We start from the raw sequence: 15,086 nt of genomic DNA on the forward strand, positions 1-15,086 counted from the left end.
CATTTGAACAAGAGCAAATGCACCACAAGCAAACCTGTTACTGGCGTTGCAATGAAATTGCGCTTAATATGAGCTTACTTACCTATAATTATATATATTTCTGCACAACTTCAAAGTGCCATCATAATATTAGACTGAGCTCACTTTATAACCGTCAAGCTCCACGACTTCTTTCTTATATACATGTATGTGTGTGTGCGCCTATTTCGAAAGATCGCCCTTTCGCATGCATCATGATCACCTTCATAACCGCTGCAGCAGACACCAGACAGTGCTAACAGCCAAAAACAACAACAATAAGAAAAAATGTTAGCTTCGGCTGCACAGAAGCTATAATACCCTTCACATGTATATTTCTTATAGCAAAAAAGGGTATAAACAGATTTTTATCGTAATAGCAATTTGTTCGGAGATTGTAACGCTACCTTAGAAAATAATCTACTCTAAAATTCATGAAGATAATTTCTCAAATTAAAAAAGTTTTCCATACAAATACTTGATTTAGAGCGGTCAGTTTGTATGGCAGGTATAGTCTATAGTGGTTTGATCTGAATATTTTGGACGCTTATATACCCTGTTCAGGGTATAATAAAGAAGTGAGACAATGCTAAGAAACGCTAGAAGACTTGCAAGCGTTTGCATTGAAGCGTGTCTTCAGCGTGTTGTAGAACTTGTATACGCTCCGGTAGTTGGTTTGTTTGTTTACTTGACCAAACGGGAGGCTTGCAATCGGCCGGCTGATGACCGGTTGGTTGGTCTGCTGGTTGAATATTGGTGTGTTTATGTGTAAACAGTTTAATTGTGTTGCCACAAGTGGTGGTGCGATAATGATGCAGCAGGTATTATGTATGTAGGTAGGTTTATATGTGTGTGAAGATGTGAGCTTGCAAGAATACTAACGAAATATGAGACTTTGCACGAACTAAAAAAGAAACGAATACCGCGAGTTGAGAACACAGTTAATAGCTGCGGCAAGTTAAGCAAGAGTTTCTATATTTTTATGTAGTTGTGTGCGTATTTCCAGTGAAAAAAAGTTTACAAAACATTTATAGTTCTTAAATATATAAAAATTCAAAGGTCGGTTTACTTAAAGGTAAAACTTACTGGCTTAAAAGTACTTTTGTCAATCGAATTTCTCTTCTTCATAAAACTACAACAACTAGAACAACAGTCGACTTTCTGAGCACACTTTCTTGCAATAGTTCTTTTACGCTAAATCGCTGATAATTACCTCTAAAACGATGATCTCCATATGAGTTTGGGAAAACATATTTTTACTGCGCCTTAGACTTCGTTTCATGGGGGCTTCAACCTAAAATTAACTGAGTACTCTCACGCCTGCAACACATGTGACTACAACAACACAATCAGTTGTTCGTAAGTTGGTAATATTTATCTGGCCAAGGGCTGTAAAGTCAAGGATGACATAATACGAAACTCCTTGATTCGAGAGAGAGAGCCGTCAAAACTCACATTTTTATAACATTTGTCAATGAGGTCACTGTCGAAAAAAAAAATATTGGATATATTAAAAATAACTTTTGGGCACTTGGAGGATTTTGGTTCCTTAAGAAAGTATAAGAGCTTCTTTGGTGAAATAAGGCCGCGAATTTTACTTTTTTTAAGCCTCAGTTTAATATTCTTATCCTAGTTTCTCAGTCAAAGATCTTCTTTAGTATATAATGGCTGTTACCTGAGTTTAACATTTTTGAGAGTCAAAAAGCTTCCTAAATACAATAAGACCACAAATTTAACTGTTTTTTTTTATATCTAAGACTGACATTCTTTTAACTCCAAGATAATTATTGTCTGAAGAGCCTTTGGGGTTCTTTATTTTTAAAATTCAATAAATATAGAGATAAGAAGTATAAATACTTAACTTATAGTACGTCTTTAAGTTTTCATATCTAAAGTTAGCACTTTATCATAATGAAAAAGGTCAAATATAATTTTCAAGTGTTAGTTCATCCCTTGTGATTTAGTTCTCATTAAATTTGTACGAGCAAACCCAAGTAGACACAATCGAACTTGATTTTCACACAAAAAAAAGCATTTGCCTTGTTTCGTTTACCTTTCCTTTGCTGTATAATTTTCCGGCACCGCTTCGTCTTGCCAAGTGTGTTGCGGTTCTGCAGGTACACACGTGAGCCACTAAAGACAATGAACTTGTAAAATGCTCCAGCGATAAAGAGTTCAAAAACAAAAGAGTGAAAAGTTATCGCTTAGAAAAGAGCGAAAGATAACTAATGAAGTGTAAGAGAGTGTGGCAAATTGCGACATATTTTCATGGTGCTGCACTTGAGAACCGTGAAGTGAAATGTGACTCAAGATTACCTATAAAAACATTTGAGCCGATATGTTACAGCTGTTAGGGATTTCAGTGAAAAAAAAACATATTTTTGTGTATATAAAAGCAGTTACGGTTGTTAACTAACCTCATCAAACATATACACGCATTTGTAAAATAATTTAAAATCGATGTATGTTTATAAAAAAACAAAAAGTTTTGCTTTGATTTTCTGAGGGTGGGTAGTCTACATTATCGCATATTCTATAGAAGTTCATGGCACAAGTTTTAGGTTGAGTTGTTTTCACCAGCGGCGTGCTCTGGTATTGTATGGTTCTGTAATTTCTAAAAAATATTAAACACAAGTTTTTAAAATCCAGAGAAGATCTTATGATGATATTTCTGAGATAACAAGCAGTAGACTATGTGTAGTTTTCTTCTTAGAGCTTTTTCTGAAGGTTTTATAAGGTAGCTAGTTTTTTGGTATTATGTCCATATTGCTAAAAAGTTTCTTTTCTTATTCAAGTTTCGAGAGTCTCGCAAAATATAACTTCTAACAATCGAACTCAACAACTTTATTATAATCTATGATTGATATGGGTGTAAAAATTGTTTTTGAGCCGGCTTCATAACTAAAATAAGCAAAAAGCACCTGTAAAAGCAAAATTTAAAATTTTAGCCTAGGTTTCCATTTGATAATCGGGCATCCTTTAAGTTCAGCATAAATCGATTCCCTAGATACAGATATGCATATATATATATAATTCCTGGGGGACTACAAAGGTCATTTTTGGACAAAGCAATTATAATTATAATATATATTTTGGTAATCGAACAAAAATAATTTTTATTTTATATGAATTGGAATAGGGTTGCCATATATCAAAGACAGTAAAACTAGACAAAGCTTGCTTGTGTGCCAACGATTTATGTTGGAACTTGGAACAGGGTTACCATCTATTAAAAAATTAAAATGAATATAATATTACAAAATATGTGCCACACGTAGAGTTTCATCGAGGTTCTTTCATAGAAATGAGAATACAAAACCACTTTTAACCACTTAAATTAATTTGACAGATTCTTGACAGTTAAATATATAGAAAAAAAATTATTTTTATGAGCAAAAAATATTTTATAATTCAACGTTTTTTGTCTTGTACTTGATTAAATTTAAGCCACATAATGGTAGCCAGATTTGGTACAAAATTCATAAGTGAAAGTATTATAATAAGCTTAAAAGCACTAAGCTTACTTATAAAAAATTATATTATGTGCAAATATAAGTCAATATTGTATATAAATTAATAAAAATTATATACATAGGTGAGGAATGTCATTAGCCTGCCACTACAGTTAGTACACTACCGTACAACACTTCAGCATGTCAGTTATTTCACAGATAAGCGGAGGGTACTAACCTATCCCGGTTATTTGTCATTTGACTGATCCCACTAGCTACATATAGCACGTATTGGCTTATCAAACGATGAATATGTCGCAAAGTAATCCATCAATTGCCGGCAAAACAAATCATATTGCTGACAGGTGAGCTGGTATGTGAAATAGTTCACATCTAAACACTAATGGGTAGCTTAAAATACCTGTAAAAGGTGGTAATGTCCAAAGGAGTATGCAATGTATAAACAAATACTTGCGTCATCAACAACAACAACAGTAAATTGTTGATGGCACAACTCAGCTGATAAGCAGGGAAATGTCAAACCGACTGAGTCCTAATTGAAAATCGAAGGAAACAGACACTTATATATAAATATATATATATGTATATATATTATATATGTTTAAATTTGTATATACTTCCATGCTTTACCGCTCAGCGGGTCTCCCAACGTTTTTCAACGCCCATCAAACAGCAAGAAAGCCAATAAAACCCGCGTGTAACAATAATTTTCGAAAGAAAGGAGAACAAAAAAAAAGACGTTGCTCGAAATGTGTGGAAATAAAAAGAAAGATAATAAGCAGCGTGATGAAAGAGACGCACACTACTGATAACGAGTTGTTGTTGCTTTTTCCCAGAGTTGCATATTACATTTGTATTGTTATTGTTTTGTTGAGTGCGCAAACGCCAGCGCATACCCGGCTTATCAACCACAAGACAAAAACAAAAAGCCATAACCAAAATATGCGTGCGACCAGGCGCTGCGGGTAAGCAGTATACCCCAGATTGAGAGATAACCGTCATTCGCATGCAATCGCTCTCACTATGCGCTCAGACACCCTGCTCAACACAACTTCTCATAAAATGCTTGCGCATTTCATTATTTTGTAGACTTCTACACTCACTACAACCGCTCTTCACGCTCACATGCGCTCCAACTCGCCACAGCGGCTTAAAGTCTCTCACGCTCTCCTCGCAGTTAATTTATTTTCAATTCTACGTCTATTCAATTGTCGAAAAATACACTTGTTGGTCGTTAGCTGGCTGGCTGATGTCAGTAACGAAACGACCGTTAAAGCTCAAACAACTTGAGGAAACGGAAAGTCGGTAGATTTGTTTTATTGTACTCGTACATAGACTGTATGCATTTATAACGGTGACCGCCGGTAGTGCGATCGATCGATAATGATCGCAACGTGTTGCCCAGCAGCAGTAGTAGTAGTGTTCGTTTGTGCGCGCGTGTGTTTGTTGTAGCGTGCAAATGGGTTTATTTTTTTTGCGAAATAAATTTTAATAGTGAAATGGAGGAGTTGACGAAATTAAATACCTAATTTTCTCTGTAAAAAAAAAAAAATTAATTGTGGAAGTATATTAAACATATAATATTAAGAGGTAATCACGTGGTTATAGTGTTTTTATAAATATATGGGAGGTGTATAACCTTCATATTTGTTTAAAATAAAAAATCCGTAAACCGATTTTAAGTGATCCCTAAAGTGCATTAAGTGAGAATTAACACATTCATATACTCGAAAGTGACTTAAGAACCCTTTTACTGCACATACTAGTGTGTTATCTATGAAGTTTTGTTAATTTAAATTAATTAAAAGCAAAGATCGGTTATCTAAACATATATACATACAAGTATATACGAGTAAATACATTTATTATACTCGTAAATGTTATTTGATTTTTAAACTTGTAAAAAACATGCAGTGAAGTGCATTATACTGTACTATTTCTAACACATGATCACTGATCTCCAAAAAAAAAAAAACAGCTTCGTTTAATGAAAGAAATTATGACAAGCCTTAATATCGTCTTTCAAAAACCATGCATATATAGGTTTCTCTTATATTCATAAAATGTCTGTATTTATTTTGGTGTTTTTAGAGCAATAAACAGCTGATATTGTAAGAGATCAGTGATCGCGTATTATTTCATGGGCATAAAAATTATTTGTTAATGTGAAAATAGGAAAAAAATGTATGCGATTCCTGATGATGTGAGTTGTCGAAAGCGTTGACAAAGTGTATATTATATATTTTCATGAATAATAGTTATTCCAAGAAAAATATAAGAATAATGCTAGAATTGAGAATTAATCGATATGCGTTATTGTTTTAATTTTGTGCTATAAATATTTGTATTTAGTATCCAAAGTACTATTTCTTAATGTTTCATTTGCGTAAATTTTTTTTCAAGTAAATATTATTGCTCGTTTGCGAGTGCCAGACTCTTCGATACCAATACGGATAGAACTGTTCACGAAACAAACGAGTCATTCATCATTTGCGAATCGACGATTGGAAGCCTGAAATCTTAAGTAGTGGAGACTTTAAGGCAGACCTAGTGACATATCTAGCTTCGTTAATGCTACCGATTAGATAAAAAATTTAATAACTATACAACTATATTTTATTATAACTCAAAACCATTAGATATAAATGAAATTTCAGTAAACTTAAATTTATTTCTACAAAAAATCATTCGAGAATAATTCAGTAAGTTGTTGTAAAGATCTCTCTAGATCAGACGCTTAAAAATTATTCATAAATAAAGCGAGAGTAATACATTTCAGCGGACAAATTAGCAAATTTATTATATGATACCTTACGATGACGCTTCATAAGGACTTCGGTTCAAGAAGTCATATTATGTTAAATTTATTTGATCAAATTAAATAAATAGTACAAGATTTCCGGCCTTAAGAGATCATAAAAATATCAGCTACTTAAAATAAAGACTAAACCTATGATCAAGCACTTAGTTCCATTAACCTGAAGGTTTAGTAATCTGCAATACTAGCCTCTATAAAAATATGCACTATTCGAATTGAAACAATAGACATTCTAAGCACTGTAGCTTAAATAGTTCTTTAACAGGTGCACCACAGTTAAGGATTCTCTTAAGATCGCTTATCAGGCTCTTTGAGTGTTGTGTTTAGTTAGGCGTAGCCAGTTAAGAACTAGCGTGTCCTTAAATTTAATCATAATAAATACTTTGCTCAAGCCTAGACGCCAGCTTATGTGTTAAGCCTTGGCTGATCTTCACTAATCTTCTAAACTGTCGCAGTTTGTATACAATACCATTGCTTAAGTACCTGTTCTTTCGTGTATAATGAGAAAATTAATGTCTAGAGTATTTAAAATATAAATATTCTGTATTTTCTTTTTTTAGAAAAAAAATGCAATTATGCCTGGCGTCTATGCTTATCAGACTCACTCCATTGATCAATGATCACTTACACTTTTTAATTTATATTTTAAAGTATATTTCCATTACCTTTCAAAATAATTTATTTATACAATTTGGTTAACTTATGTATATATGTATACGTATATGCATATGTCAGTCTACTGTTCAAAAATAGAATATTTGTTATTTATTTGGATATGCTGAAAACGGCGCCGTCTAGGTATACATATATATCTCTTATTTGCGTTAGCACTCAAGTAGTTATCTCGTTAGCGGCATTTTATTTGCGCTATCTGTTTGCGTTATCACTTTTACGCTTACTATGCTTCGTGCCGCTTTCGAATGTGATTTGGCAGTAATTTGCAATTTTTTAAAAATAAAAATAAAAAATAATTATAAATGAACATCACGAATCAACTCGCTGTAGTCGGAAGTGATCTGATGAATGCTTAAGTGGCGAATCGTGTGGCGCTTCAACACCTTTGAACTCTATGTGTAATGAGTTTTAAATTGCCGTATAAATAATTAAGAAAACGCTAATTGCCGCTGCGGACATATTTTTGCGATTAATCGACATTTATCGACGTGAGACACGATACACACTGAGTTACAAGTACATGTAATTCGAGCTTAAAATTTCGCAGTTTATTTATGTTAGGAATATGTACATATATATATGACAATCTTTCTGCTGAGGTTTATTTCCGAAGAATGCACGCACTTGCCGCACTGGCTCACTAATCGGACACTAAGTAGAAGCAATGCGATCGTCTACAGTGGTGGGGAGGTTATTAGCATTACTGTAGGTATTTATGTGTGTACCTAAGCGTACATGCGAGCAGCAGACTAATTTCAAGCTGAATTGGCAGGAAAACTGATAAAAAGGGAATTGTGCGATCAGTGATCGTTCCTATTTCTGATACTTCAGTCACTTCAATTTGTTGCAGACACTTTGCTGTAGCTTTGTAATGATTCTCGGAAGTGCCTTTTGTTTGTATTTATATATTATATACTCTCTTCTACAGACCAAACAAAGCGCTGCGCGGGTAGCAGTAATGATCGCCACTGAGCATAATGATTGCTGCTGATCGCTGCAATACAGTCAATATATTATATTTCTTAAGTTGCTTTGCCTTTATATATTATTTGTACGACAAACCTTGCTTCAAAGTAAAATGGTACAATAAATTCACTTCAGTTCGGTTTTAATGACGGCGCAGGAAAAAGATCGAGAGTTTATTTGTTGGTATTGTATGTAAGTACGTATTGACTTGGCGGCGTTTCTGAGCGCTGGCGTAAATCGTATCAAAACAAACACGCAAATAAGAGAGGTTAAAGCAAAGAAAATGAGTTAAGTAAAATCTTTTGGAGCGTTAGCAGCGTCAAACAAAGCGACACGATCATTACAAGATCACTGATTAGCGATCACCGACCAGCGGTGGCGTAGAAGCCTCAGCGGCAGTTAAGCAAAAGAAAGAAAGATGCTGCGCTGCGGGTAGCGGCAGAATGACGATCGCTTGCGCATTACGTAGTTAAGTTGTCTTGTTTGCCTGTGGCGGCTACGGTGATGGCGGTGGCGGTCGGCTACCACTTTTTGTTGTCCCCAGAGACAGTGGCAATCGGAGTCTGTTGCATTTTTTCCCGTCCTATATGTTTGCCATGCCAGCTACTCTTGGCTTAGCAATGCACGATCATTAAAGGTATTTTTCGTGGGTAACAACGAGGCGCTTTTTTGTGAGTTCCCAGCGATCAGGCATACACACATCGACTTCGCGTATAAGTAGTTTGTCAGCTAGCCGGGCAGTTAGTCAGCTATTTGATCTTTTGTTAGTCAGTATGCGCCGGTAATGACCAAGTTCGTTTCCGTTGCTAACAGACAGACAGGCAGAGACAAGAATACAAGTATATACATACTTACATACAAATATCCAACGTGAGTCAAAAGCTTCTGCCACCTTAACTGATCCTCCTTCCTATTGCAAGCGCTACTGCGTTTCTGGTCAGCAACGGCCGCCAATACCGTCGTGTTGTTAGTCACCATCCCTCTTCCATTGTTTGTGTTCGTTTTTCGCACGTTGAAAGTAATTAGTGCTAAAAATAAATGCGATTGTTGTAAGTACTTGCAGTGGCAATTCGCTTGTTTGTGCAAAAAGGTAGGAGGGAGCGCAAAAAGTGAAGTTCATGATCACTTAAAAAGCGCTTAAGCTATGATCGGCTGTGTAAGGAGTTGCAGCTGCTTTGCTACTTTTGTTTTATTTAGCCAACAACAAAAGCAATGCAAAATTGTGTTAAGGCAGTTATATAAATTGCTATAAATGAATTACAATAATTGCGAATAATTGATAAAATAACAAAAGATTTTTAGCAGAAATATTTGTTTTTTTTATGGAAATAAGTTACAAAATATATGTCTTTGTAAATATTAAATAGAATATATGGTTTCAAAACTACAATAATAACAACAAAATATTTTCTCAATTCTAAATTTTCTTTTTACAATTTAATTATTAGACTAGTTCAGAACGAAAGATAAAATAACAAACATTAAGGTATTTACGGGCGATCTGTGGTCGGGTAAAGGTAAAGGTCGGTACGTGGTTGAATTTTTAAGAGTTATAAACGGTTAATTTCGGTTTCCAGCTAAACTATTAATCCAACAGAAAATAGTTATATGTCAATGTTGTAGGCAATGAAAAACTTTTGTAGACAGACTTTTTTCAAATAACCTCAAAATTTTATGTGAAAAATTCAAATAACCCAGTTTTTGGGTTTTTTATTTTTATCTTGTACAAACATTTTTTTCCTTAAAGAAATTTTGTGTAAACTTACCTTCTTATGTCCTAAAGACACTGTATTTTTTATATAATTTAAAATATTTATTTTTTTCTCCTTATTTTGACTTAGTATCTACCATATTATTAAAATTAAATTATTAACATTTATGTAATTAAATAAAAAAATTAAAACATACAATAATAATACAAAATATTAAAATTACCTTAAAATAAAATTATAATATAAAAAAATATAAAAAAATAAAAAAATAATTAAAAATTAATATTTTTTTTTTGTTTCTTAACTTAAAAAATTAAAAAATATACATATATTTTTGTTTTTAAATATTAATAGATTTATTTTCAACCAAATTTCGTGATGATGAGAAAAAATTAAAAAAAATTACGAAAAGTAACAATAAAAAATTCTTGATATACATATAGTATGCAAAAATTTTTATTTTATTTCAAAAAAATTATATATTGATTTAGAAAAAAAATTTTTACGAAAACTAAAAAGTTAAAATTGTTGATACACCTTTTTTTAATTTCCAAAATAAAGCAAATTTCGTATTTATTAAAAAAAAGAAAAATAAAAACAAACTTATATACTTTCATTCAAGCAAATTTTTAACATAAGTATAGCAAATAAACTATGCATAAACACAATATTGATAATACAAATTATAGTAATATCGAACAAAGAATGAAAATTAAAAAAAATCGATTTTTATTGCACTATAAAAATTTTCAACAAAAAAAAATTATACAAAAGGAAGACTTTTTAATATTTTCGGTTTTAATTTTTTTTTTAATTTAAAAATTTTTTTTTTATTATATTAAATTTTTTTTGATTTTATATTTTTTTTAATAAATTTTTATAATTTTTCAATTTTTTGTTTTAACTGAACGATAGATATGTATATTTTTTAAAATTTTTTAAAGCTGACAAAAATATCAGTACTTATACACAAAATTAGTAATTAATATTAATATTATTTTATAATTATTTATATGAATTTATTCCTTACAAATTTTGTAGTGAGACTAATGACAGAAATTCAGTGATTATAAATATATAAATATTATGCACTAAAATAAAATATTGTAAAAAAAAGTATTACAACAACTAGATGTTAAAAATTGCAAAATTATTAAAATTTGTGCAGAAAATTACAAACCGAAAAAAGCAACAAATTGCACGGCACAATTTAAAAAAAAAATACAACAAAAAAAATCAAAAAAGTTCAACAACAAAATTAACACGGCAGCTGCATTTTCGCATTAACTTCCACTCAAACAAAGGCATAACGAGTAAAATTCAACCTTTTAATCAAGAAAAAATCGTAAATAACGCGAAAAAGTGTAAAATATTTATTGTGTTGCTCTCGGCCGCCTGTCAGCAACAACAACATACGCAAGCAGCAGAAAGAAAAAGGCAAAAGAATGAAATTGTCGCTGGCATTTTGATGCGCAAAAGCAGCAATCAAGTGGGCAAGAAAAGTGTTTAAAAGTGTTTTGCCGAACAAGCAAGAAGTGAGTGCAGAAAAAAAAAATTCACGTCCAAAAAGCTGCAACAAATTTAACAAATACATGCATATGTATAAAAGCAATCTCTCTTCATCATCATTACTTTTGATGTGCCAGCAGCATAAGTAAACGCGCACAAATACATATGTATATGGAAGGGCCAGGCAGGACAGGCAAGGAATATGTCAACAACGAAGGATAAAATAAATTTTCAAAATACCTGGAGCTGCAACAAAACGACTGGTCGCCGTTCTGGAAGTGGGTATAATAGCTGCAGTTTCTTAGGTAAAATTCGCACACACATACATACAAACATACACGCATACAAAGCTAAGCAGTCATACACATTAGTACATATATTGCTTGTACCCAGCGCTTATATGCTGTTTATATTGTTGTTTATTTTTAAAATTTTTTTCTTCTGAAATTTTTGTCGCTGTTGCATATTTCATGCAATTCTTCGGGTCATTTGAGTGGTAATTCACTGCAGCGGCGGCACTCTTGCCAACCATCTATTTCCACGAAAGATTTCGCTACGTAAACTTTGAGTCTCTGCGCGAATGTGCGACGAAAATGGGAGTGACTAAGGGCTTTGGATTGCGTTGGCTAGCCCACATGCAACAACACACACATACATATGCAATTCTTATACCTTCCTGTTGAGCATCTAAAGAGTCCTCCACAGTTCTAGCCAGACAATTCGTGCGTTTTTATAGCCAAGTTAATTTAAATGCAAGTTTTTTTTCTTAATCGTGCGCTCCAATGTTGCACAGCATACACAAGCTGCTGGCTAGTGTTGGACGTGCGATTTTTAAGGGCAATGACGCAGCAACGTCGACGCGCCCGAAAGACATTTTTCACATACCAAATTAGCGTTGTTAATTTTATCGACTCTTTTCGCGTCATTCTACATACATTCAACTACATGTACATACATACACATAAACATATGTATATTTCATAGTAACCGCGTGGATACATGAACTAAACTGCATACAAAGTTGTTGTACCTTTCTGTCACTTTTGTTGACATAATTAACTTGTGTTAAAGGTTTGAGAAGTTAATTTAGAGTTTAAACGTTAGATCTACCAGTTCTGCGAGAACTCAATTCAGCGCTTGTGAGAAGTGCGAATTCAGCGCAAGTAAATGATGCTGAATTGTCCTAAAAAGTAGAAATGTTATATTATTCGAGCTTTATTATTAGCAAAGAACACTTTTAAGTAAATATTTGGGTTTAGGTTTAATTCAGTGCATATAATATGAATTCAGCGCATGCGAAACAAGCTGAATTGCACATAATCTTAAAGTATTGTTTTAGTTATAAATTTTATTTATGCTGATGACACACAATTAAACGGATATTAAATGCAGTGTATTCGATTGTGCTGAGCATAAAATATGCTGCCAAATATAAAAGTAGTAGCATATTTTAGAGCTGTATGACTACATACATATATATATTTTAATATTTGCTTGAAACCACATATTCAGCGCATCAAAATATAGCTGAGTTGTGTATAATACAATAGATGCATATAAATTATGTAAACGTTTCATAATATAACTAAACTGTTTTGATGCTTACATATTGCACCGGTTTCAAATTCGTCTTTAATCTGTGAGCAATTCAGCGCTTTGGAAAACAATAAAGCAGTATTTTAAATATTGTTGTTCATTCAAATTATTGCTATTCAGCCATTTCTTTGCAATTCAGCGAACTTTATTTAAATTCAGCGCGTTCTTTACAATGTTATGTTTAATCGAACCTATTTATATATAGTTTTGCAAACTCTAATTTCAATTCAGCGCCGAATTTTATTATATATACTGCTACCTTAAAGCTAAAATGATCACACAATGTTTTTCTGATACTAAATTCACAACACATGTTTATGATCATATACAATACATACATGCATAAATATAATATGCATACATATGTATGCACTTATGCTTCAGTAATAAATTCAGCACAGTTTAACTGAGCTCAACACAATTCAGAGCAGCGCTAATAAATTTCGCAACGCTCTATATATAAGCAGCAAGCGCTTCAACATATTTCCACGAAATCCAGTCAAATAATGCTTCAGCTTCCATTATATTGAGACCACTTCAACTGCCGAAAATGCAAACGAAAATTATACCAAAATTAGACGCGCTGAAAAGCAGGAGTAGAGATAGTAAATAAAAATAAAATAAAGCAGGAATAAAATATTCGCCAAACTCACGTTGTCATCCCAAGGCTATAAAATGCAAATATCCTCTTTTTTCTCTCTTGCAACCAACAACAGCAACAACGAAATAAATTTGAGATAAAAATGTATTGGCTGGCGGAGCAGACAAACTACAAGCGCAGATCATTGTCTGCACAAGACGAAGAATTTACCAACAAAAAGAAGAGCAGGCGCTGATAAAATAAAAAGAAACTACAATCAAAATAGTGTAGTATACTTGTTGCACACGACATACAAGTATTGGCGTTGTTGTTGCAATTGGCGTTACTTGTTTCCTACTTTTTGTTATTGCGTATTATCGCATCTTCTTTGTTCGATTTCATTAAAGAAGCTTCTGATGTGCCAAATCGAGTGGATAAAATTTATTTTGAGAAAAAGTTGCTGAAATTCAAATAAGTGGGGCGAAAGATGGCCTGTCGTTGAAAGATTTGCAATATGTCAGGAGAAGTAATGTGTATGTACGAGGTATTATTATATTATTACAGAAGTGAAATAAAATAATATGTGTATATTGCCAGTTTGGTAGTGAAAATACTTGGCTGAATTGAGGTAACTTGCGCTGAATGGGGTCTAAAGAGTGAAAAACATTGAAAGTACTTTAAAGTTGATGGCAAAGAAATCCTATATATTATATTTAATATATAGAAGTTCAGCTGAATACCCGTTTGGGTGGTAAACTCAACTAAAAAATAATTTATTGGGTTGTTCACTAGGTAATTTCGTTTGATGAAAACAGCTGATCTTAATGACTTTTTTTCGCAACCAACTTCAACAAATAACCGCTTTACTGTTATATATTTGAACAGCTGATATAGTAAGGCTTGTTTGTAAAATTTTTTCTTAAATTTTTTTAAAAAAAGTTTTTGTTTGGTGCTCTATTGAAGATGGAAGAAGGAACAGCATTTTCGGCATATTTTACTGTTTAACAACAAAATGCAGTTTAAGCAAGGCGAAAATTATGTGATGTGTATTGAAAGATAAGCTATGAATATGGAAAATATAAGTTAAGTTATTTGTTTCTTTGCTATTTAAAAAGCTGGATTGTTTTTAAATACGCTGAATAGCAACTATTAGCCGTAACATGAGATAAACTTGGGAAAATAACTCTGTTTTGTGCTGAATTTGTAGCTGAATTGCTTTGAATATCATTTTGAGGTGTGTTTTGACCTGAATTAATGTAGAATAAACGCTTTGTTTTTCAATGAACTGTATTATTTGTGCTGAATATACCGCTGAATAACTTAGAATTGCATTCCTAAGTGCTTTTCACTTGTATTTAAAGTTCTAATGACTAATTTTACTTGCCATGCTATTAAGCGCTTAAAATATCGTTCATTTATGGCTTTGCTAAGTTGACGCCTCGCAAATTTCTCGCATCATTGATATTTGTTAAAAATAATATGAACGCATGCGCAAACATAACACTACGCTATGTAAGCATGCATGAAAAAGGAACGGAGATGATGCAACCGCGAAATACTAAATATTGACTAATTGCAAATTAGCATAACATATTGGGTACTACGTCTACGCAACGTACAACACGGCACGCCACAAATCAACAAACACTCAAAAGAGGGGTGGGAGATGGGGAGTCGACCTGTTTGCAAATTACGCACAGACGCACAATGTGGGATGCACGATTGCCGTTGCACCATCA

General features: G+C 32.8%; 1 protein-coding gene across 3 annotated transcripts in view; it reads left to right on the forward strand.

Annotated features, from left to right (window-relative positions):
- Positions 1–4,743: 4,743 nt before the first annotated feature.
- LOC106616376 (protein TANC2) overlaps positions 4,744–15,086 on the forward strand; it is a 95,882-nt gene continuing 85,539 nt past the window's right edge. Inside the window, exons 1-2 of one of the 3 annotated variants that reach the window (XM_014233015.3) lie at positions 4,744–5,081; positions 10,704–11,476. In XM_014233015.3, the coding sequence (XP_014088490.2) occupies positions 11,374–11,476 (103 nt within the window). In that variant the 5' untranslated portion in view covers positions 4,744–5,081; positions 10,704–11,373. The remainder of the gene's footprint in view (positions 5,082–10,703; positions 11,477–15,086) is intronic. The other 2 variants (XM_070111207.1, XM_070111208.1) reach the window with 2 other exon arrangements.

This window comes from Bactrocera oleae, chromosome 6 (genome assembly GCF_042242935.1).
Source record: "Bactrocera oleae isolate idBacOlea1 chromosome 6, idBacOlea1, whole genome shotgun sequence".
In the NCBI taxonomy this organism is placed as follows: Eukaryota; Metazoa; Arthropoda; class Insecta; order Diptera; family Tephritidae; genus Bactrocera; species Bactrocera oleae.